Consider the following 23,440-nt stretch of genomic DNA (forward strand, 5'->3'; position numbering starts at 1 on the left):
CACCGCAGGGGGTTTCCACTTAGCCGCGTGCGCCTGGGGCAGATGTGAGTCTATTGGGCAGGAGCCGCTGACGTGCCCAGCTGGACGGAAGCGTAGCCTCGGGGCCTTCTACCTGACTCCCACTCTGGCTCCAGTGCCTCCTCCAGTGTCGACCACAGCCCCGCATGGCCCCTACCACCGTGCACAGCTGTCCCAGTGCCGGGCACGAACGAGGTACTCATTACACATTTGCTCAGTGCTGAACTTAAGGATGCCATGGCCTTGCACTTGGGGCGGGTTCTGTATCATTAGGTAAAGGATTAAATACAATACGTCCTTGAGAATGCCTGCACCTGCACGGAGGCGCCCCCGTGCTCAGCGCGTCCCCTCCCTTCCGGGGCTGCTGGGGACTTTGTGCAGAGCACACTGAGCTCCGATTGTGCACACGCGGCCAGGTGGTATGTGTTGCCTTACGATTCTGTTGCCTTAAGATTAATATAGGTTCCCAGTAGAGACCACTGTCTCCTGGTTCTGTCAGAGATACACAGCAGGCATCATTTTTTATTGTGGATTTAATGCCTGTTCACCTGCTCTGGGCTGACTCCCCTGCCTGACTGTGCCTTCTCGATGTAAGAATTGTGTCATCTACCCATGGGGCCTGCCTGTTGGCCGGTCAGCACAGGCACTGAGTGTTCACCAGCTAGTACTTCCTGGTCTCCCAAGCGCTGAGGTCCTGTGCGGGGTCCCGTGCAGCAGAGGCTGATGGTGTGGGGCTCAGTAGGGGGACGGTGGCCCCTGGGCAGTAGGAGGTGGCTGTCCTGGTTTCCTCTGCCTGCAGGGGCCAGACAGGTGCTGTTTATCGGCCCGCAGAGGGCCTGCCCTGAGAGCGGCCTGCAGGGGGAGGCCCGGGGTCCCTCGCAGCACAGACCGTGTGCGCAGACTAACTCTATGAGCTGTGTCTCAACCTGAAAGTAACACTGCGGGTCACGTGTGATCAGTGCGCCTGGTAATCTGGCCTGGGCTTCGTGGCGAGAAGCTGACCTTGGCAAACCTCTCCTCTCAGAGGTCAATTCCCGTTGCTCCCAGGTGCCGCAGCTGGTTGTGATCCAGGAGTGTGAGCTCTGCGGGGCTGCCAAGTGGAGGTGGTATGGGGACAGACGTCAGCATCTGTGCAAATTGTAGGTTTCAAGAAGGTTGAGGTTTTTGTGTGCTGCCTCAGTTTTTCCACAGCCCTGGGGCAGTGCACACCTGTCACAGGGCCTGGGAGGTGCTCTGTGTTCAGAAGCCAGTGATCAGGAAGGGCCCTGATGACGAGGGTGCGGGCCAGGGTGGTGGCCACAGTCCAGTGTGGCCCGCCTGGAGTGGGGCTGGTGAGACGTGGTGTTCGCTCTACTAAATTTCCAGGGTTGTTTTCAACTTGAAGTTTACTGTTGGTGTCGGGCCAATTGTGGGTGACTGTTTCCCACCGTTCCCTGTGGGAGTTGCACACAGTGCCCACCTGCTCTGATGCCCCCAGGCTTTCACCCAGAGCACCCCCACTCTCAGCCACTCCCCAAAACTGTGTGGGGCTGGAACCCCCTGGGGTCTGCCCAGACCCCAGGGGCAGGTGGGCTCCTTGGAGATGCTCTGTCTCTTTTCAGTCCGTCACGTGCCTGTGGTGGCCGTGTTCCGGTGACACCAGGCATCTATCTTGTCTCAGCTGAATCACTGGCAGGAGCTGTGCTTGTCCTTACGTAAGACACTTAGTGAGATGGAAGGTTCGAAATACAGATGAGAGTAGAGACAAGTACGTGAAGCTCCGCGTGGACATCATCCAGCTTCCATGGTAGCCCTGTGGGCCTCCTTCCTTATTCCACTCACCCCTGGCAAGAGCGCTGAGGCCTTCCATGGAGGGGGCATGGGGAGTGGGAGGAGAAGGGTGCTCCAGGGCAAGGGGGAGATGCTCCAGGGGAGGAGGAGATGCTCCAGGGCAGGGGGGAGGTGCTCCAGGGTGGGGGATGAGGTGCTCAGGAGAGGAGGAGTTGCTCCAGGGTGTGGGGGAGGTGCTCCCGGGTGTGGAGGAGGTGCTCCAGGGCATGGAGGGGGTGCTCCAGGGGAGGACGAGGTGCTTCAGGGAGGGAGGACATGCTACAGGGCAGGGAGTAGGTGCTCCAGGGGAGGGGGAGGTGCTCCTGGGTGTGGGGGAGGTGCTTTAGGGCGGGGAAGAGGTGCTCCAGGGCAGGGGGGAGGTGCTCCAGGGCAGGGAGGGGGAGGTACTCCAGGGCAGGGAAGAGGTGCTCCAGGGTAGGAGGAGGTGCTCCAGGGCAGGGAGGGGGTGTTCCAGGGCAGGAAGGAGGTGCTCCAGGGCATGGAGGGGATGCTCCAAGGGAGGAGGAGATGCTCCAGGGGAGGGAGAAGTGCTCCAGGGCAGGGAGGGGGTACTTCAGGGGAGGGGGAGGTGCTCCCGGGGTAGGAGGAGGTGCTCCAGGGCAGGGAGGGAGTGCTCCAGGGCAAGGGGGAGGTGCTCCAGGGAGGGGGTGAGGCTGTGTAGCAGAATGTGCTGGTGGGTGCAGGTGTGCTGAGAGGCACCGAGGCCTTGCCTGCTTTTGCTGGGGGGTGGTCCCTGCCCCTCTTCACCTCTGCCCGCGAGGCTGACGGGCTGGGGAGGAGCCTCATAGCTTCAGAGGTCATGGTGGTGGGATTTGTGTGGGATTTGTCCTACGGCCCTATCCCGTGCATAGGGGACACAGAAGCAAGAGCTTGTGAGGAATGTTCTGTGGTGTCGGCCTCCAGCTATTTCCGTGAGTGTGGGTCCAGGCTGGGCCTTGGGTCCCGGCTGCCTTCCGGCGCCAGGCCACATAGGCTGGCGAGCTGCCCTCTCGGACTGATGGGACGCTGCTTCCCAGTGAGGCTGTGTGTGGGTTTTCTCTGGTTTGCGATCCTTCGGGCTGGCTGGACACAGTGCGCCTCGGTGTCCGTGTGCGGGCGTGCGGCGACTGTGGTGTGACTGTGTGAGCATCTGTGCCCAGGCGTTGAGGGGCTTTCCTGCAGAGTCACAGGGAGGGGACCTTAGGCCTGTTCCTGGGGCTGCCAGGTCAGGCTGACTTGTTGGCCGCACCCCCTTGCTCATGCTCTGTGGGTTGACTTTGGTTGTAGGGTTGGGCTCCAGGGGAGACCCCGATCGGTGTGTGGGTCGCCCCGTGCTGGTCAGCACCCGGGGTCAGCGAGGCCCTGGACGAGGGAAGGGAACGCAGAGTGCACGTGTCGAAAAGAGGCGGGTAGGCATGGGGCTGTTGTGCTGCAGCCTTTGTGAGGCCATGACACCTGCTCGGGGTCCTGGGGTGAAGTGACCTGCTGGTGTCAGGGGGTTGGGTGGCACTACATTCCTGTCTTCTGAGGGCCCCCCTTCCCGTTCTCTTCTTAGCCATGAGGTCACTTGCCTGGACAATGGGCCCTTGTCCTTCTGGGTGTCTGTGAGTGGGTAAGGGATGGGCCTGCGTGCACCTGCGTGTCTGTGATGGATGAGGGATGGCCCCCCTGTGCACCTGCGTGTCTGTGAGTGGGTGAGGGACGGGCCCCCACCCCGGTGCGCACTGGCCCTCGGCCTGTGCATTCCAGGCCCACGAGGGTGGCCCCTATGCGTGGGGACCGTGCTTGGTGGCTTCATCTTGTTAGCCGTGGGGGCAACACAAAGCCTTCAGGAATAACGAACTCCAATCCTTGCCGTTTCTGCCCGCAGCCCGGGATTGTGTCGCCGTTTAAACGAGTATTCCTAAAAGGTGAAAAGAGTAGAGATAAGAAAGCCCATGAGAAGGTGACAGAGAGGCGCCCTCTGCACACTGTGGCTCTGTCCCTGCCTGAGCGCGTGGAGCCTGACAGACTGCTGAGCGACTACATCGAGAAGGAGGTGAAGGTAAGTCCGGCCACAGGATGTGCTGCCCAGCGCTCACGCCACGCTGCTCTGCCCGCTGTCCCGCCTCGGTGGCCTGTGGGGACTGTGCCCACGCTCCAGCCTCCTGCCTTCTGGCCCCATTTCCGGCTCTTTCCACCGGAGCAGCCTCCTCCTTTCTCTCGAGGGCGGGCGGGCATGCGTGTTCTGTGTGTCATGGTCACGGCCTGAACCGTGTCAAATCCCGTGCTCGCTGGGTGGACACGAGCCAGAGGGGGGCCGCGGCCTCAAGGTCAGGGAGGTGTGGAGGGGGCTCCTCCAGGACCATGGCCCCCGTGCTCAGAGAGGGAGCACGGTGTGCGGAGGGGATGCATGACGGTCCAGCCTGACCCCCAGGTCAGAAACGCCTTGGGCCAACGTGTGTCCCTAGAGGGGGTTCCACTCTGGCCGGGCCATCAGGTGACCAGGGAGATGGGCGGTGTCCCAGGCAGACACATGGGATTGGGGAGGCTCAGACGTGGGGACGCCTGGCATGGAGGAGGGTTTGGGCGACCCAGAGTGAAGACGGGGAGTCAAGCCAGCCTATGCACAGAGTGGAAGGTGCATCCCCGCGGCCTGCTGTCTGCGTGCTGACCCGGTTACCGCCCCGCCGCCCATGCACGGCTTCTGTCAGGGGCTCTGAGGTTCGTATACATTTGAGGAAAGGTGACCTCAAGATGGAGCCTGAGACAGGCACAAGCAAACGTGGATGTGACAGCAGCCGTGCAGGACACAGTGGGAAAGTGGAATGTTCTGGAAGAGGTAAGAGGAGATACTGCGAACTGTGAGGCGACAGGATCCACTTTTAAATAAAGGGCTGAAGACCAGAGCCTTTGGGACAAAAGGATGTCAGTGTGTGTCTTGTGGATGAAAATCAGGAGAGGCACTGGGAAAGAATAATGGGAAGATGAAGAGATAGGAAGTTTGTCAACAGGAGATGGAAAGGGAGCCAGAGGAGATGAGAGGTCGGTCCAGGAGGCCCATCAGGTGTGGAGGAGGAGAGGTGGCCTCCGAACCGTGAGGTGGGACCTGTGCCAGCCGCCAGTGTGACCTCGCGGGACACGGGCCCCCGTTGGGAGGGGACACAGTGTGAGGGTGGAGATGTGGGCCCAGAGCCTAGGCTCCAGCCCAGGCAGGAGCCCAGACCCCCGTGAGAGTGTGTGGACTGGCCGCGGCAGCACTGGGACAAGGGACAGGCTGGTTTTGTGTGGTTGCAGGAAGAACTGGGAAGAGTCGGAGCCACGTGAGGAGGGCAGAACAGGTGCTGGGGAAGGTGGCCTGCGTTAAACCACAGAGTAAGGTTGGGGATTTCTGCTGCACGTCCTTGTCCCTCTTACCATGACGACTGAAGTCCTGGGCGTCATCCGTGCAGTGACAGTGAGAAAGCTCTGCAAGGTTGGCAGAGGGCAGAGCCCCAGGGGCCTGTGGGCCCGACAGGAGGCCCCTGGTATCTCTCTCTCCACCTGTATCCCAGGCTTGGAGCCAAAGAGGCTGGCAACCCAGAGACACCCACAGGTGTGGACACACCCCAACAGAAGCCGCTCCCTCTGGCCTGAAGACCAGGAAGGCGATGGTCTAGCAGGACAGACAATGTCTAAGAACAAACATGGTGGGAAAGCCTGAGGCCCCAGCTCTGCCCCGCCACCGAACAAGGGTGAATGGGGGCCCGTGCCCTCCCTGGGAACAGGGACTTTCGCCCCCAATGAACCTGGGGGACACTAGGGTGTCTGGGGGCCCTGGGGGAGCCGGAGCGTCCTTCATTGCCCAGTGGGAAAGAGGAGTGCCCTGGATGGCCGCTGTGGGACCAGAGCACACTTCCCAGTGTGGGTGTCGTTAGAGTCCTGGAGGGGGCGCCGAGAAGCTGTTTGGGGCAAAAGACAAACCTAGAGATTTGAGAAGCCAAGCACAGCACGAGTGGTTCACACCCACACGTCATCAGGGAACTTCTGATGAGCAGGGACGGGGAGGACCACGTTGTCCACAGGGAGAACGGAGGACAGCAGCCACGGGGCCCAGGGTCAAGGTGGAAAAGATGGCGGCCAGCAGGTGGACCGCCTCCTTGAGCCCCGCCACATGTAGCAGGAGGACAGGGTGGTTTGAATTGCGCTGTACCTAGTGACTATGCTCAGCGGCCCATCCAGAACCTTCCATCCAGAAGCCTCCAGGCCCCCGTGCTCTCCCTGGAGTGCTCTCTCCGGCGTTTGGAGAATCGACACCAGTTCCACACGGTGTCTCCCGGGAAGAATGAAGGGGACAGCTTCCTTTGTGAAGGGATGAGGGGCTGGCTCAGTTTTCCAAGGGAGCCACAGCCCAAGCCCGCACCTGTATGTACGAAATGTCACTTGGAGTGGGCAGGGCCGGCTGACACGAACCTGTCCCTGGGCCACATGCCAGGGCTGACTTGGCTCCCTCGCGGGACGGCGCCTTTCGGGACCACAGAGTCTGCCGCCGTGATGAGGACTGCTGTGTGCTGGCATGTTCCCGGGTACTTGAGCCAAGCTAGAGCCTCCACCTTCCGTCAGCTGCATGTGGGCATCGTGAGGCCATAGGGTGAGCTAAGGGGAGCCCCGCGCGTCTATGGGGTCCCGGGGCTCTGCGGTAAGACCGTGATCGTGCTTGGGCATGGGATGTGTTTGCCCAAAGAGCAGCTGCCAGCTGGTGCCGAGCTGGGCTCAGCTCTCACAGAGAGTCTGTCCGGTTCACTTGTGCGGGCCACGGCCATAGCCACGTACCAGGCACCAGTGGTTTTGCAGGAGCTGGGCACAAGGCGGGGCCCAGTATCCTGGAGCCATGTAGGGCCTGGAGGGCAGCACTTCTCTGCTTTTGCGAGTGGCAGCGACCTGTTCTTGCTTTGGTACTGTGGCCAGGGACAGCTGTGGGATGAATTCCAGGGGCTTCCGCGCGGCCGTTTGTGTGCCAGCAGCTCCTGCTTGCCCGTGGCACAGGGGACGTGGGTCTGGACCCTGAGGTCGCGCCCTGTGCTCACCTGGGCCCGGCCCCTGTGCGGTGTCCCAGACTTGCCTTTCCAAACCTGTGAAGGGTTTCCTGTTCCCCAGGGTGCCCCGGGGTGCCCAGGGGTGCGGCAAGTCTGCCTGTACTGTGGGCGCCTTCTCCTGGGACTGCGTCTGCTCTGGCCCCGCTTCTGGTCTGGAAGCGGCTCACACCCTCTGTGTGGTCCGTGTCTGTGTGCTGTGCGTGTGCGCTAGGTGGTGCCCCGGCTTTACATCCCCGGCTGGTTGGTGCTGTCTGACTCTGCTCCCTGAGTCCCGTCGTCCCCTCGCTCCAGGGTGTCTCATGCGGTCACCTGCACCGTCACGGAGCCCCTCGTGGTGCCACTGCCTCCATTCCAGCGCACCTTCCAAAGCTGGGTGTCCACCTGGCCCTCCCAAGGGGCGGGGATAGCAGCAGCCTGGGGGTCCCTCTTACACGGGGGGCCCTGGCCACCACAGCCATGGTGCAATGTCCCCTGCATTGAGTGCAGCCCTCACTCTTGCTGAGCCGCTGACAGCCGGACCAGTGGCATTTGTGCCGTGGGGAGAGGCCCATAGCCCGTCAGCGTTCAGTCTCCAGACGTGTTCTGTTGAGATCTGACTGAGGCCAGACCCTGGGGAGGGTGAAGGGTCGTGAAACGTGCCCATCCCATTTGAGGCCTGAGTATCGTTGCCCAGCAAGGGGTGTGTACATGCCTGTGTGTGCATGTGTGTTGGGGGGGGGGGGGCGGGGGTTGTCTGTCTTCCGACAAGTGGGGATGGGCCACTTCTGCAGGCCTGGGGCATCGAGAAGACATTTAGGTCCCCACGTGCACCTCCCTGTGTCCCCCTCCCCGTGTGAAAGCCCTGCCCTCCCGCCAGGCCGGCCCCGCCTGCCATGGGGTATCGCTGATTGAGTCCTGCACGGGGTGGACGTCATCAAGAGGCCAGCCTGGGGTCAGCTTCAAATGGACTTGCATTGTGTCCCGTCGGCAGGGAGTTTTGGAAGCACCTTCCATGTCTGGAGCGTGAGCTTGCCAGCACACCGCTGTGGTCCCCGTGAGGGTGGTGGGAAGGCAGTGGGGTCAGCGGTGCCCAACACAGCCTGGCTCTATCATCTTGCCCCTCGCTGGTGCCAGGCCACCAGGCACATGACTGCCAGTCAGACGTCCCCTCGGTCTGTCATGCTTCATCATCTTGGCCCTGCCCTGGTGGCACCCTGGGCGTGCTGTGGGTGTGGGCCAGCTGCCAGGCCTGCAGGGGTGGCCAGGGACCTTGCAGGACCTTGGGAAGGGTGTGGTGAGAACTGGCCAGGCCACCCTGTTTCACCAAGACCCACTCGACCGCGAAGAAGATCTCGAATGAGGACTCACCTATGAAGGAAGTAGACTTCTCTTTGGAGATCCGCTGGCCTGAGTCTGAAGCTTGGTGGTGCTAAGAGGAAGGGAGGATATGGGCGGCGTTGTCCCCGCCCCCCTCCCCCCCCCCCCCGCCGCCCCCCGCGGCTGCAGGGAAGCAGGGCAGTCCCCGCGATATCCCGCACACGCGGAACTGGGACACGTTCACTTCAGCCAAGCACTGAAGCTAGGAGTGCTAGTTAACACCCAGTATCATGTTGATGGTGATTCGAGACATTTCTAGCAAATGAAGTGAGTAAAGTTAATGTGGTCATTTTTTATCCTGGTAAAACATACACGACAAAATTTGTCACATTAACCACGTTTGAGTGTGTGTTTTGGTGGCACAAAGGACACTCACGTTTATGTGCAGCCCCTGCCACCATCTGTGTGCGGAACGTTCTCATCTCCCCAAACTGAAGCTCCGTCCCCGTGGAACCCCAGCTTCCCGGCCCCTGGCACCCCCCATTCTGCTGTGGGACCTCTGACACGTGGAACCTTGCAGTATGTGTCCCTCCGTGTCTGGCTCAGTCCACCCGGCGCCACGTCCCCCAGTTGTGGCTGTGTTGTTGGAGGTGTCAGAGTCTCTCCTCATGGCTGGGTGCATGCCGGCGTGTATACGCACATTTTACTTATTACCCCTCATCCAGCAGGGCGGTGGGTGGTGTCCGTCTTGTCTGACCGTTGTGAATAGCGCTGCTGTGAACACGGGGACAAATGTCTGCTCAAGTCTCTGCTGTGGCTCCGTTGTGTTAAAATGCACATAACGAAGTCTGCCACCTCAGCCGTCTATGAGCACACAGTTCAGAGGATTGAGTACATCCACGCCGCTCCGCAGCTGCCGCCACCGTCCGGCTCCGTCACTCTGTCCTCTCGTAAACCTGAAGCTGTCCCCGCACAGCACCTCCCCGCTCCCCTGCCCCAGCCCCAGGGAGCCCCCGTTGTGTCTTCTGTCTCTGTGGTTCTGACCGCTCCGAGTGCCTCATCTAAGTGGCATCACACAGCGTTTGTTTTTTTTGTGACTGGCTTATGTCACCTGGCGTAGTGTCCTCACAGTCCACCCTGCACCTTATGGCACGATTTCCTTCCGTGTTTTGTTTTCTTTTGTTGTTGTTTATTTATTTTTGAGAGAGAGAGAGAGAGAGAGAGAGCATGATCAGGGGAGGGGCAGAGAGAGAGGGGGGCAGAGAATCCCAAGCAGGCCCTGCGCTGTCAGCACAGAGTCTGACACAGGGCTCGAACTCACGAAACCCTGAGATGATGACCTGAGCCAAAAACGAGTTGGATGCTAACTGACCGAGCCCCCAGGTGTCCCGGGGTGCACCTTCCTTCTTAGGCTAACTCACTTTCCATTGCGTGGATAGACTCTGTGTTGCTTCCAGCCTGAAGCTCTGTGGTTCGTGCTGCTGTGGACGTGGGTGTGCGTATCTTTTTGAGATCCTGCTCTCCAGTCTTGTGGGTGTAGACCCGGGAGTGGAATACTGTGATTTGATTTTTCATTTCTTGAGGAGCCAACACACAGTTTTCCCCAGCAGCCACACCATTTCCCACCAACAGTGCACAGGGCTCCAGTCCTGCACGTCCTTGCCAGCACAGCATTGTTTTGTTTTGTTTTTAAATTTTTTTAAATGTTTGTTTATTTTTGAGAGACAGAGCACGAGCGGGGGAGGGGCAGAGAGAGGAGGCAGAATCCAAAGCAGGCTCCAGGCTTGGAGCTGTCAGCACAGAGCCCGATGCGGGGCTCGAACTCACAAACCGTGAGATCATGACCTGAGCCGAAGTCGGACCCTTAACCGGCTGAGCCGCCCGGTCTCCCCTAAAACATTTTAGAATGAGTGTGTGTCTCCCTGCAGAGCTGCCTGGCACCTGCGGACAGCTGTTGAAAGCAGCTTTTCTGAAGTTTAGTCCGCTCGACTTGCACCTGCTGCTGTGTGCGGTGTGCATTTCCACCAGTTTCCTCCTCGAGGGGAGGTGAGCAGGTGATTGCCTGGCATAGCCCTGGGCAGACCAGCCTGAGCCTCCGTGTTTATCTTGCTCGTGCTCAGTGACTCCGTGTTTACCTTGCTCGCGCTCGGTGATCTTCAGAGTAACCTACCTGCTCAGTTCCCCAGTCGGAGAGGGTTCTGCATATAAACACAGTTTGATTTTTTCTTTCCCAGTCTGTACCTCTAATTTCCTTTTCTTGTCTCGTTGCCTTAGCTAGGACTTCCAATACAGCGTTGAAAAGCAGTGGTGAGAGGGGACATCCGTGTCTTTTTCCTGTTGTAAGTGATGTTCAAGCACGTCACCATTAGTTATGATGATAGCTGTAGGGTTTTTGTTCATGCTGTGTATCAGGTTGAGGAAGTTTCTTTCTGTTCCTCCTTTGGTGAGTGTTTTTGTCACGAACGGGTGTTGGATGTTGCCAAAGGTTTTTTCTGTGTCTGTTGATATGATCATATGATTTTCTGTTTTAGTCTGTTGATGTGTGATGGATTACATTAATTTATTTCTGAATTTGGAATCAGCCTTGCCTACCTTGGATAAATGCCACCTAGTCATTGTGCGTAATTATCTTTATACCTTGTTGGATTCAATTTGCTAATATTTTATTGAGGATTTTTGCATTTATGTTTATGAGAAATACTGATGTGTAGTTTTTCTTTTCTTGTAGGATCTTTGATTTTGATACTAGGGTAATGCCACCTCATAGAATGGGTTAGGAAATGTTTTCTCTGGTTTTATATTCCAGAAGAGATTATAGAGTGTTGGTATCATTTCTTCCTTCAGCGTGTGCTAGGATTCACTCGTGAACGTGTCTGGGCCTGGTACTTTCTGTTTTAGAAGGTGTTAAATTGAATCAATTACTGTAATAGATCTATTATGCCTATTCAGATTATCCATTTCTCTTTATGTGAATTTTGATAGTTGGGTCTTGCAAAGAATTTCATTGTGATTTGAGAACATACTGTGTGCGGTTTGTAGTCTTTTAAATTTAAGGTGTATTTGATGGCCCAGAATGTGCTGCCCCTTGGTGAATGTTCACGTGAGCTTAGGAAAAATGTGTGCTCTACAGCTGTCCGTTGAAGTCGTCTGTAGATACCAGTTATATCCTGTTGATTGAGGGTGTTGAGTTCACCTGTGTCCTCACTGATTTTCTGCCTGCTGAGTCTTTCCATTTCTGATAGAGAGGGGGTTGAAGCCTCTGGTTACAGTTGTAGATTCATTTATTTCTCCTTGCAGTTCTTAGTTTTTGCCCTGTGTATTTTGATGCTCTGTTGTTGGGTACGTATATGTTAAGGATTGCCACATCTTAGAGAACTGTTTTCATTATGTAAGGCCCCACTTTAAAAAAAATTTTTTTTTTTTTTTTTAGAGAGACTGTGTGCGCACAAACCAGGGAGAGGAGTGGTGGGGGTTAGGGGGTGGGCAGGGAGAGGATCTTAAGGCATGGAGCTTGATCCCATGACCCTGGGATCATGACCTGAGCCAAAATCAAGTGTTGGTTGCCCAACCAACTGAGCCACCCAAGGCCCCTTTGTGTTTTACTTTTTTTTTTTTTTTTTTGAGAGAGCACAAGCTGGGGTGGGGCAGAGAGAGAGGGAGAGAGAAGGAGTGAAGCAGACTCTGTGCTGTCAGCACAGAACCTGATGTGGGGCTTGAACCCATGTACCGTGAGATCATGACTCAAGCTGAAGTTGGTCACTTAACTGAGCTACCCAGAGGCCCCCCCAAGGCCCCTCTTAAATTTTTTTTTTTAATGTTTATTTTTGAGAGAGAGAGAGAGCAGGGGAAGGGCAGAGAGAGAGGGAGACACAGAATCAGAAGCAGGCTCCAGGCTCCGAGCTGTCAGCACAGAGCCTGATGCGGGGCCTGAACTCACAGACCAGACCGCGAGATCATGACCCTGAGCTGAAGTCGGACACCCAACTGACTGAGCCACCCAGGCACCCCCTAAGGCCCCTCTTTAAAGGGGGTTTCTTGTAGTCAACTTAGAGTTGGGTCTTGAATTAAAATTTTATTTTTAGCAAGCTCTGTGTCCAGTTGGGGCTTGAACTCATGACCCCAAGATCAAGAGTTACATGCTCTACCAACGGAGCCAGCCAGGCATTCCTGGGTCTTGAATTTTGTATTGAGTCTGACAGTCTTTGTCTTTTAATCGGTATATGCAAACTGCCACATTTAAAGTGATGATTCTGACACTTGGATTCGTGTCTATCATATTTGTAGCTGTGTATATTCATTGCCCTTGTTCTTTGCTTCTTTTCTCTGTTTTGGTTTTTGGCCTTCTATTCTTTTTCTGCCTTCTCTGATTTTATTTGAACTCTCTGAATACATTCTTTTAACGTCTCTTGCCAGGTAACCATTACATCCCTCCAATTTTGTTTGTTGGAGACAGGTTTTTTTTTCCCCTTTGCTTCAAGGGACAGGCTCAGTGGATACAGAGTTGTAGGTTGATGGGATTCTTTCCACACCTGAGTGTTTCATTCCTCTCCTGTGGGCCTGGTGTCTGGAGAAGTCTGATGTCCTTCCTTGGCCTGTTCCTCGGTAGGGATGTACTGTTCTCCCATGGCTTACTTTAAGTTCTTCTCTTTGTCCTTGATTTTTTATGGGGTGAATATGAAATGCCGAGGTGTAGGGTTTTTCCTTTATCTCGCTCCTCTCTTCTGCCTCTACGTCCTGCTTGGTGTTCCCTGAGCTTTCCGAGTCTGTGGTTTGGTGTGGGGGTCGTTCTGGCGTCAGATATTTCTTCTTCTTTCTCTTCTTCTCCTGGTGGTCCCGCGACATGTATGGTGTACCTCTTGTCATTTTCGTACCGTTTTTTGATATCCTGTCCCATCTTCTTCATGCTTCGGCCTCTTTTTCTGCGTTCTGGCTGACACGCCTCCACGCTCACCGATTCTTCCCGTGGCCGTGTCCAGCCTGCTGACGTGTCTGTCAAAGGCGCTCTTTGGTCCTCATCTCTGTTGTGGTGTTTTTGATCGTCCATGTTTCCCATTGATGCATATTTGGAATTTCCGTGTCTCTGCTCACATCACCCATGATGAGCGATGTCCACTTTTTCTGTCGGAGCCCTTAGCGTACCAGGCACGCTGCTTTGAGCTCTGGGTCTGGCGGTTCCTGAGAACAGCTCTGGCGCGTCTGCATCTGGCTGTGATGCTTGCCCTGTCCGTTCAAACAGTGTTTCTGCCTCTCAGCGTGCCCCGTGACTTTTTGTTGGAAGCTGGACAGGATGTATCAGGTAGAAGGAACGGAGGTAGACACGCCATGTGTGTGAGGTTGCGTGTTGATCTGGCTGGAGGTCGACGTGTGGGGGCGGGGTGCACTCTCATCCCGTGGCTGGTCTGCCTGCACCCTCCCGCGAGCCTGTGCCCCTGTGCTGCCACGGCCACACATGCCTCTCACTTTGCTTCCTCTTCCGGAGAGAAGGCTGGGGGCCGGAGTCGGGGGTTCCCGTCCCTGGTGGCTCTGGTGCTAGGAAGCGAGTTCTCCTTGCGGGAAGGCCCTTGCCACGGAGAACAGAACGCTCTGCTCAGAGTGCAGGACGGCGGGGTGTGTGGGAGCATCTCCTCCGCCAACAGGGTTTCCCCAGGAGCTCAGGGTGTGCTTCCTCGGGGGGCCTCCGCCCCGAGCCGGGCCAGCAGGCCTGGTGGCGGAAGGTGGAGGCCGGGCTGTGCCCTCTGCATATCCACGCCGGCTGATCTTCCCTTCCTTTCCCTTCCTCACAGCGGCTTCTCTCCTCGCTTTCTCTCAGTACTTAGGTCAGTTAACGTCCATACCAGGATACCTGAATCCCTCCAGTAGGACCGAAATCCTGCATTTCATAGACAATGCAAAGGTAACCCCATCCCCCTGACCCTGACCTCTGACCCTCCCTCTGCTCCAGCTCCTAGCTCTGGCCTCTGACCCTCATACTGTGACACCAGCTCTTGGTCCTCTGACACTGGGCCTCCGTGGCCGTGAGCGATGGCCCTGTCCCGTCATGTTATGGGTGCGCTTGGCTCTTGGCCATAAAGACTGTTTCTGTCCGAACATGAACTTTATTCTTCCTTGTGGCCTGGGGCTGTTTCTGGAAATCACATTTCCAAGATAGGTAAAGCACACGCTGTAGTCTGAACCCAGGCAGCTCCAGAAGCCACAGAGCTCCTGGAGCACGCGTGGCTATGCCGTAGGGCGAGTCCCGGCCTCTACACGCCGTGGGGCTCCTGGGGCCACGGCCGGGCCTGCGCTTCTGATGCTGTGGTACCTTCCAGAGAGCCCATCAGCTCCCCGGACACCTGACCCAGGAGCACGATGCTGTGATCAGCCTGTCTGCCTACAATGTCAAGCTGGCCTGGCGGGACGGGGAAGACACCATCCTCAGGGTCCCCATCCATGACATCGCCGCCGTGTCCTACGTGCGGGACGACGCCTCGCACCTGGTGGTCCTGAAGACAGGTATGGACCTGGGAGGTGGGGCCAAGGGGTCCTTGTCGGGCTCAGCCCGCGGCCTGGTCCTCGGTAGTGAGTCTGGGAATCCAATGGAGCCCTGGAGACGGTGCCTCCGGCATCGGGTTGCTGCTCCGGCCTGCCCTGCTAGCTCTGAGGTCAGCTTCGGCCGGAGGTCAGTGACCCGGGAGGCCAGGAGAAAGAGGTGCTGAGCCGGCCCCTCTCCCTGGGGGTCTGTGGGCCTGCCGCTGTGCCTGGTGCTGCCCCCTCTGGGACACTGGAGTGTCCTCTAGGTGTGCGGGCGCGGTACAGCCACGAAGTGCGCCTCAGCTCAGCCCTCCAAGTATTTGGGCTCTGCCTTTGGCCATGGCTTCTCAAAGCTGGGTGCAGAGGTGAGACCGCACCGTCACGGAGCTCCTGGTCCTTGAGACGTTCTGCGCGTGTCCTTGTAGGAGTCAGGAGGGCCCTAAGACCCGCCCCCAGGGGGTGGGCCCCCTGCACCTAGCCCACCCCTCTTCCGGGGATGGGCGCCCAGTGTTGCCTGCTGGGCTTTCCCCATGGGCCGCCCACCAGGGGCCGCAGCCTCTGCCTGGTACCCAGTCCCTGAGACATGAGGAAGAAGTCACGGTCTTGCTTGAGCTGTGCCCCTCGGGGAAATCTGAGGTTGGCGCCGCGGTACCGATGTCCTGGGCTCCTTTGGGTGCTCTGGGGGCCGATGGGGTCCTGAAGCCATTCATTTCCAGGGGGCCTGGGAGCAGGGCCTGCGGGGGGCCAGGTGGTTCACCCAGAGCACACTTTAGGCAGTGTGGGCGGAACGTTGTTTTTCTGCCCGAGGTTGGCGGTTCGTGGGGCATCTGAGAGATTTTCTTAAGAGACCGGGTCCGGGTGAGGCTTCTCACACACGCCCCTGAGTGTGGGCGGCTCTCGAGGACAGTCGGGAGGTTACCGCCATGAATCCAGGAGGCCTACTGTGGGGCCACCACACGGTACCTGCAGCGGCTTGTGGGGGCTGCCCTGAGAGTGACAGGCAGGCCCTCTGCTTGTGTGGCTGTGGCTTAGCACTCCTGCACACGCTGCACATCACACACGTTCCCACCACACATTCACACCACACACGTTCACACCACAGACATTCCCGCAGATGCCACACACGTTCACACCACACATACCATGTTCACGTCACACACGTTCACACCAGACATGTTCACACCACACACTCACACACTACATATACTCGCACACACACCAGACACGTTCACACGACACACACACACCAAACATATCACAGACACCTTACAGGTTCACACCACACACCCCACACATCAGGCACATTCATACTCACACCCCTGATCTGACACACTGTGCATCGAGGTCCCCTCTGTCATCTGCTTATTCTTGCCTTAGCTGAGCGTCTGATGTTTAATGATGGGCATTATTTCAGGTTGAATGATGCAAAACTTACCATACGTAACCATTTTAATTTATAAAAATGGCGGTTTGGTGTGGCTCAAACTAGTAGAAAGTGTGGGCCCCGGATCATCTCGTGCACTCTCCACATAAGCTGTGAGGAAGGTCCCGTTCTCCTGCTTCACGGATGAACCACCAGAGCACAGAGGTTGCGGGACTGGCGGAGGGCCAGGGGGGAGATGGGGGGGCTGGCTGGCCTAGGAAATGGCGCTGGAAGTGCTCCCGCCACTGCTGCCTGGTGCCGCTGTGGCCGCCCGTTTCCCTGCCTGGGGACAGACAGTCCCGCGGGAGGCCCGAGGTCTGCGGCATCCTGAGGGACAACAAGCGGTGGGAAGACTGGCCTCTGAGCAGCGCCTGCCAGTGTTGAGCCTGCTGGGTGGGCAGCCGGGCCCCCCTGGTTTCTTGTGTTGTGGGACATTCATCTGCGTTCATCATTAGAGCCAATTGCTAGGAAATGGGGAACGGATTTTTCTAAAGGGAGAGAGCGAACTCCAACACTTGGCAAAGTGAGACGAAAACTTGAGAGCTTTCAAGTTGAAGGAAGAGAATGAGTCCGTGTGTCCTGGGCATCTTCGTCATTTTAGTGGCTGGCCCTGCAGCAAAGGCCCAAGACCGTGAGCCTGCACATCCGCGAGGCTCCTGTGTGCGCCAGGCATGCTGTGTACGAGGTCCTGAGCAGAGCGGCCCTCAGCACGCTGGCACGGGCAGCTGACATTTGTTAAGTGCCTACCGCGTGCAGCGCCTCTGGATGCCTCTTTGGGTCCAGGGTTCGCAGGTGCTGGGAGGGGCGCGTGGGGGTCACGTCTGGCTGTGGGGGCTTCCGCGCGTGGCAGGCCCGGCTCGGAGGGCGGGGGCCAGACGTCCAGGCTCACCGGGCTGGAGCGGACTGCGCAGTCTCGTGGAGGGGTTTCCGTGGATGTGTGAAGGTCGGTGGGGATCTGAGGCAGCAGCTGTGGGACGGCTGGTGGGGACGCTGCTGGCGGCCGGACGTGGGCTTGTCGGAGACCGCACACGCGCACTGGACCTGACTGTGGGGCCGTACACCCTGCGTCCCTGGGAATGGCCATGGAGCTACTTAGACTGTCCTCGTAGCCACAGCAGTGACAGCAAGCAAGGGAAATAGGTGTCCTTTGTGTCCCAGATGTGGTGCTGGCATGTCGCCAGTTCAACCATCATTAAGACGTCACGTGTTCTTCTCCGTACTTCCCGAGACCCTGTGTGTCGTTCACACTCCATGCGCACCACAGGGTGGACTTGTCACATTGGACGTGCGCAGTGCCTGGTGCCGACGTGGGGCTGTGCGGCCCTGGGGTCTCACTGCGGCGTTTGTGGGTCTTGGCCCCACATGGGGTGCTGCCCGCCCTACAGGGCCCTGGTCTCTGTGGGCACAGGTGTCCCGACTGTGGCTCCTGCCTGGTTCCCGTGTCAGGCCACGTGTGAGTCTTGGGTGTCCTCCGTGGTGAGGTGGGCTTGCCCCCAGACACCCCAGCATCAGGGAGGCTCCACCTCCCATTCCTGCTCCCGGGCCGCCCAACGGGGGCCTCCCCACTGCGTCTGCCCCAGGGCACCTTTGGGGAGGTGCTGTGTGGGGTGTTAGAAATGTGGGCGGGAGCGTGTGCGGGCCGGGCTCCCTCCTGGCCTCTGCTCCTCTCATGCCCTTGGGCCCGGCCCTTCCGGCCCCCGTGCCTCAGTTTCCCCGTCTCCTGTCGGAGTTGTGTTCATGCCCATGGTTCAGTGACGCTGTGAATGGAACCCCGGGAATACCTTCTTCGTGTGGATCCAAAGCAGCCGAATATCGGCAATTTCGTGTCTCAGCCTAAGGTGCTTGCGTCATCGGTAGCGGGGGTGCCAGGAGGTCCTGCAGGGTGCTGATTCTCAGTGAGCAGCGGCCGAGCAACGGCCCAGGGTGAAGGCGTGTCTCACCTGTTACCCGCTTTGTTTAGAGGGGGTGAGGGCGGGGCATACCCGGGGCAGGCCTGTCCCTCACCTGAGCCAGTTAGGGGCTGCCCATAGCTTGCTCTTGAGCTTCCACACCTGCCCTAACCTGCTGCAACGTTGCTTCCCAGCCCAGGACCCTGGCATCTCCCCCAGCCAGAGTCTGTGTGCAGAAAGTTCCAGAGGCCTCACCGCAGTCTCCCTGTCAGAGAGCGGAGTGGGGCCTGTGGAGGCGTGCTGCCTGGTCATCCTGGCGACCGAGAGCAAGGTGGGTAGAGGATGGGCCCTGGCACTTAGACCTGTCCCCACCAGGTCCCTGAGCCTCCTAGAGCTGGCCCAGGCCCCGCCCACAACCCAGGCCCCGCCCCAACCCAGACTCTGACCCCTCCCACACCCTAACCAGGCTCCTCCCAGATGCCCCCCACCCAGGCCCTGTCCACACCCTGACCCAGGCTTCTCCTACACTCCTCCGACCCCGGGGCTCCTCACACACCCTGAGCAGGTTCTGCCCACACCCTGACCTAGACTCTTCCCACGCTGCAACCTAGGGTCCGCCCACACCCTGATCCAGATTCCTCTCATACCCCTGTCTAGACCCCGCCCACACCCTGACCCAGGCTCCTCCCACGTGCCGGCCCAGGCCCCTCCCACAACCTGCCCAGGTCCTACCTACATCCATGACCCAGGCCCCTCCCACATCCCGATCCAGGTTTCTCCCACATGCCGGCCCACGCCCTTCCCACAACCTGCCCTGGTCCCTCCCACAACCTGCCTACATCCATGACCCAGGCCCCTCCCGCATCCCAATCCAGGCTCCTCCCACATGCCGGCCCACTGCCCTGCTTAGGCTCCTGCCAGCTACACTGAGTCTGGTGCCTTCAGGCTGTGCTGCTTTTTTATTCCAGGGGCCTCACCCCTTTTTCTCTAAGACCGATGGGGGCAGTGGTCTCCCATACCCCAAGCTGTGCCCTGAGAGGGGCGAGTGTGGGCTTGGGGCCCCCCAGCTGCCTCAGGGCTGGCAGCCTAGGAGAGCTCTTTAGTAGTCGTCAGTTTAGTTTATGTCTGTAAGACTAGTGGGGACCGCGGTGCGCAGGAGCCTCTGATCAGTGCCCTTCCTCAGCTCTGCCTGCCTTCCAGCCAGGCAGCTCTCAGGGGGCTGTGTCCCTGGCCTGTCCCCACTGCAGGTCCCTCTAGACACCACCCCGTGACCGGGGGCAGAACTGCCCCCGACGGGACCCACATGCCTGTAAAGCTGTGTGCTCTCCCCGAGCCCCGGGCAGCAAAGGGGACCTGGGCAGCCCCGGGCAGCAGATGGGGGCTGGCGGCTGACGCACCTGGCCCCTCGGGTCCAGAGAGCCTTCTGGACGTGGGCTGGTCCCCTTGGGGACCTGCTGAGAGGTGGGGGGCCCAGGGCCCGAGAAGCAGGTGCCCGGCAAGCCGCCCAGGAGGGTCCAGCTTTGTTGCAGGTCGCTGCTGAGGAGCTGTGCTCCCTGCTCGGGCAGGTCTTCCAGATTGTGTACACAGAGTCCACCATCGACTTTCTGGACCGAGCCATATTTGACGGGGCCTCGACACCCACCCACCACCTGTCTCTCCACAGCGGTACGTGGGCCTAGGCAAACAGCCATGCTGTCAGGCGTTGATCCGTGGCCTGACAAGGCAGCCAGGTCCTCCGCCTTGGCTAGCCTGGTGGCATCCTGCATGACTGGGGGCCAGGGAACGCTCTCTCAGCCAGTTGCTTCACTGACCTCTGAACAGAGGGCCACGAGGGGCTCGGAGCACGGGGGGCTGGAGGGTGGGTATGGGGCAGGACCCCCACGCCTTGCTGCTCTCGGGGTGAGGGCTTCTTCCAGGACCAAGGCTGCCTGGGTGGTGGGCACTTGGAAGCCACCACGTCCTCTGGTATCTGTGGAGCATTTTCAGGTGCGCTAGAGCACGGGATGGGCTTCACCTGCACACGGCTGGCTCACTATATCTGTGTTTTGCACACCAAGGGTGTCCATTGGTTCCCACTGCCAGGGATGCCCCTTGCTTGTCCCATCCGCCCCTCTCAGAGCTCACCAGCTGCACACAATGGTGTCCGTGTTCCTCATGATCTGCATCACACGGACCTGAGGTCATCTGTCCAGTGTTTCCCGAGGAGCTGCTGTGCACCAGGCTCTGCCGGTGTGAGGGTCTCAGGCCCCCGGGGGCCGCCTCTGTCCTCGGCGAGTAGCTGTCCCCGCATGGAGCTCCCTGGGTCCAGGCTGAGGGTCAGACCCACCTCTGATTGTGGCTTCTGCACCCCCGCCCCCCCCCCGCCCCCCCCCCCACTGCGGCCGTGAGATGTGGGGTAGGTCGTCCGACCTCTGGGATTCAATTCCTCATCCAAAGCGGGCAACACAGCCTCGAGGACGCTGCTGGCTCCCCCAAGTTGCGTTTCCCTTATCCTTGGCCACTGGGGAGCACTGTTCAGGCGCCCGCTTGGTGCGTCCTCTGAGGCCAGAGCCTTGCGCTCAGGCCCAGACCTGCAGCAGGTGGTGTGGCTCAGGACCCCCCAAGAGGGGCCCGCATCTTCTGCCAGGTGCTGGGCCGCCGGTCTCCGTGCCCCCTCCCCGTGTAACCCGCAGCCTCTTCCGCACTCCCTGCAGACGACTCTTCCACCAAGGTGGACGTGAAGGAGCCATATGAGACAGAAGTGGGCACGTTGTGAGTACCCCACCCACTGCCCCTGGCTCCTGTCAGCCGCCCGGACTGCCATGCTGGGCGCCCCCTGGCTGTCATTGGGCCCCCGCGGGGCGCAGTGGGGCGCGTGCGCGGGGCAGAGGCGGGGAGCCGCGTGCCCATGGCCCCTGTCCTTGCAGCTCCTTCCCCGAGTGCGTGCACGCAGGCGGCGTGTCGCCCTTGTCCTTCTGTATGCAGACAGCGCCCCACTCCAAGACGGTCAGTGAGAGCGAGCTGAGCGCCACTGCCACCGAGCTGCTGCAGGACTACATGCTCACGGTGCGCCTAAGGGGGCAGGGGGGGGGATGCAGGGAGCAGGGACAGGGGACCCTGCTGGTGACCTCGTGTGCTTCTCTGTGTGCCCGCACCCTTAGGGCGCGCTCATGGTCAGAGGAGGGCTGCCGGGTGGGCTCCTCGTGGGTCTCGGTCAGCGTTCCCCTCCCTGTAGGAGGACGGCAGCTGCGGGGCGGCGGGGGGGGGGGGGGATCAGCAGCTGTGGGGGCGGGGGAGGACAGTGGCTGCGGGGGTGGACATTGGCTGCAGGGGGGGTGAAGGAGAGCAGCTGCAGAGGGGGAGAACCACGGCTGTGTGTGTGGGGGGGGGACAGAGGCTGCAGGGGGGAGGACCATACCTGTGGGGGAGGACAGCGGCTGCAGGTAGGAGGACTGCAGCTGAGTGTGGGAGGACAGAGGCTGCAGGGGGGAGGAATGCGGTCGTGTGTGTGTGGGACGACCACAGCTGTGTGTGGGGTAGGACCGCGGCAGTGTGGAGGAAGTCAGCCGTGTGTGGGGGGAGGATTGTGGCTGTGGGAGGGAGGACCACGGCTGTAGGGGGGAGGACTGTGGCTGTGTGTGAGAGAGGACAGTGGCTGCTGTGGGGAGGAGCACAGCCGAGTGTGGGGTTGACAGCGGCTACAGGAGAAGAACCGTGGCCGCGTGGGGGAGGATCACGGCTGTGTGTGTGGATCACAGCCGTGTGTGTGGGAGGATGGCGACTGCAGGGGGGAGGACCATAGCCTTGTGTGTGGGAGGATTGCGGCCGAGTGTGGAGGGAAAGGGGCTGCGGGGTTTGTGGCAGTGCCGCTCATCCCCGCCCCCCTCCCCCGGCAGCTGCGCACCAAGCTGTCCTCGCAGGAGATCCAGCAGTTCGCGGCGCTGCTGCATGAGTACCGGGATGGGGCCTCAGTGCATGAGTTCTGCATCAATCTGCGCCAGCTGTATGGGGACAGCCGCAAGTTCCTATTGCTGGGTGAGTCCCGCAGGGGTGTGGCTGGAGTGTGGGAGGCTCCATTGAGGATGGGATCAGGGTGGGTCGGCCTGGAGGGCTCTTTCTGTTGACTGGCAGGACCTGCCCACGGGAGCCAGACTGAGGAAGCCAGGACTGTGTGCGCGGTCAGAGCGACTGCTGGGGGTGGGGGGGCTTCCTCCAAGAAGGTGGCACTTGAGTGGGTTTTGGCGGGTGACTAGGAGTTCGCTGGGCGGAGAAGCGAAGGCACCACTTCCAGGTAGAAGGACCTGCCTTTGTTGAGACGCTGGCCCTGAGCTCAGGCAGTGGGTGGGTGACATGTGGCCCTCCATGCCTACTATGCACACCCTGTGGGATGACCGCCTCGGCTGTGTCTTCTGAACCCTGAGCCTGGAGAAGGCAGCCGGTGATGTGGGCTCTGCCCCCCACTGTCCAGGGAGGGTGCGTTTGTTCAAGCTGCCACCTGGCACATCCAGCCCGAGCTCTCGCCGACCCCCAACCTCCCCGCTGGGGTCAGTTACCCGCAAACACCCCCACCGCCCCCATGTTCCTTTGTGTCTGGTCCTCGCACGGAGGAGTGGGAGGTGCCGGGGGAGGTCCGCCCACCCCCTCTGTTCTGCACTCAGAGGCCTGTGAGCAGCCGCAGCCAGAACCAGGCAGGGATGGGAGGCCAGCCACCTGCTGCAGAGCCAGGACCTGCCGGCGCTCCCTCTGTGTCTGTTGGGCCAGGGGGGCGGGGCTGGACGCGGGGCAGGAGCCTCAGGCGAACCCTGTGTCCACAGGTTTGCGGCCCTTTATCCCAGAGAAGGACAGCCAGCACTTCGAGAACTTTCTCGAGACCATCGGGGTGAAGGATGGCCGGGGCATCATCACTGACAGCTTTGGCAGGTACCGGCGGGCGCTGAGCTCCACCTCCACCTGCACCTGCCCTGGGAACAGGGCCACGGGCAGCTCGGACGACCAGTCTGCGCCCTCGGAAGGGGACGAGTGGGACCGCATGATTTCGGACATCAGCAACGACATCGAGGCTCTGGGCTGCAGCATGGACCGGGACTCGGCCTGACCCTCTACTGTGAAGGACGCGCCCCGGGGCGCCGGTGCACGGGCCTTTCCCTGGAGGGATCCTGGGGGTCCCTTTGGTTTTGCACACGACGTTCCTGTCGAAACCCTCAGAGACCTTCAAAGAAGTTTACTGCGATGTGAACGATTCATCCGTGGTCCTGGTGTGCTTGTCATCTGGTGGGTGGGGGGCTGGGGGCCTGGGGTGGCTGCCCTTTGGCTCTTGGGGCAGCAGGTGCTGGTGTGACCCCTCACCTGAGTCCCCGGTTCCTTGGTCTCCCTGCTGTCACAGGTGGTCCCACCCCAAACCTGTCCCCCTTTCTCCACCCTGAGAGCCCAGGGTCCTGGTTTTCAGGGGGCCATCGGCACTG

The 23,440-nt window shown here is 59.6% G+C and overlaps 1 protein-coding gene across 4 annotated transcripts in view; it reads left to right on the top strand.

Annotated features, from left to right (window-relative positions):
• Positions 1–23,221, top strand: part of CCM2 (CCM2 scaffold protein) — a 41,605-nt gene extending 18,384 nt beyond the window's left edge. For 2 of the 4 annotated variants that reach the window (XM_019450956.2, XM_019450957.2), the window contains exons 2-10: positions 3,698–3,871; positions 13,987–14,070; positions 14,486–14,669; positions 18,194–18,330; positions 19,529–19,664; positions 20,693–20,750; positions 20,906–21,044; positions 21,875–22,013; positions 22,793–23,221. In XM_019450956.2, the coding sequence (XP_019306501.1) occupies positions 3,698–3,871; positions 13,987–14,070; positions 14,486–14,669; positions 18,194–18,330; positions 19,529–19,664; positions 20,693–20,750; positions 20,906–21,044; positions 21,875–22,013; positions 22,793–23,073 (1,332 nt within the window). In that variant the 3' untranslated portion in view covers positions 23,074–23,221. The remainder of the gene's footprint in view (positions 1–3,697; positions 3,872–13,986; positions 14,071–14,485; positions 14,670–18,193; positions 18,331–19,528; positions 19,665–20,692; positions 20,751–20,905; positions 21,045–21,874; positions 22,014–22,792) is intronic. The other 2 variants (XM_019450961.2, XM_019450962.2) reach the window with 2 other exon arrangements.
• Positions 23,222–23,440: the final 219 nt, after the last annotated feature.

This window comes from Panthera pardus, unplaced genomic scaffold (assembly GCF_024362965.1).
Source record: "Panthera pardus isolate Hobbes unplaced genomic scaffold, ASM2436296v1 HiC_scaffold_8, whole genome shotgun sequence".
NCBI classification, from domain to species: Eukaryota; Metazoa; Chordata; class Mammalia; order Carnivora; family Felidae; genus Panthera; species Panthera pardus.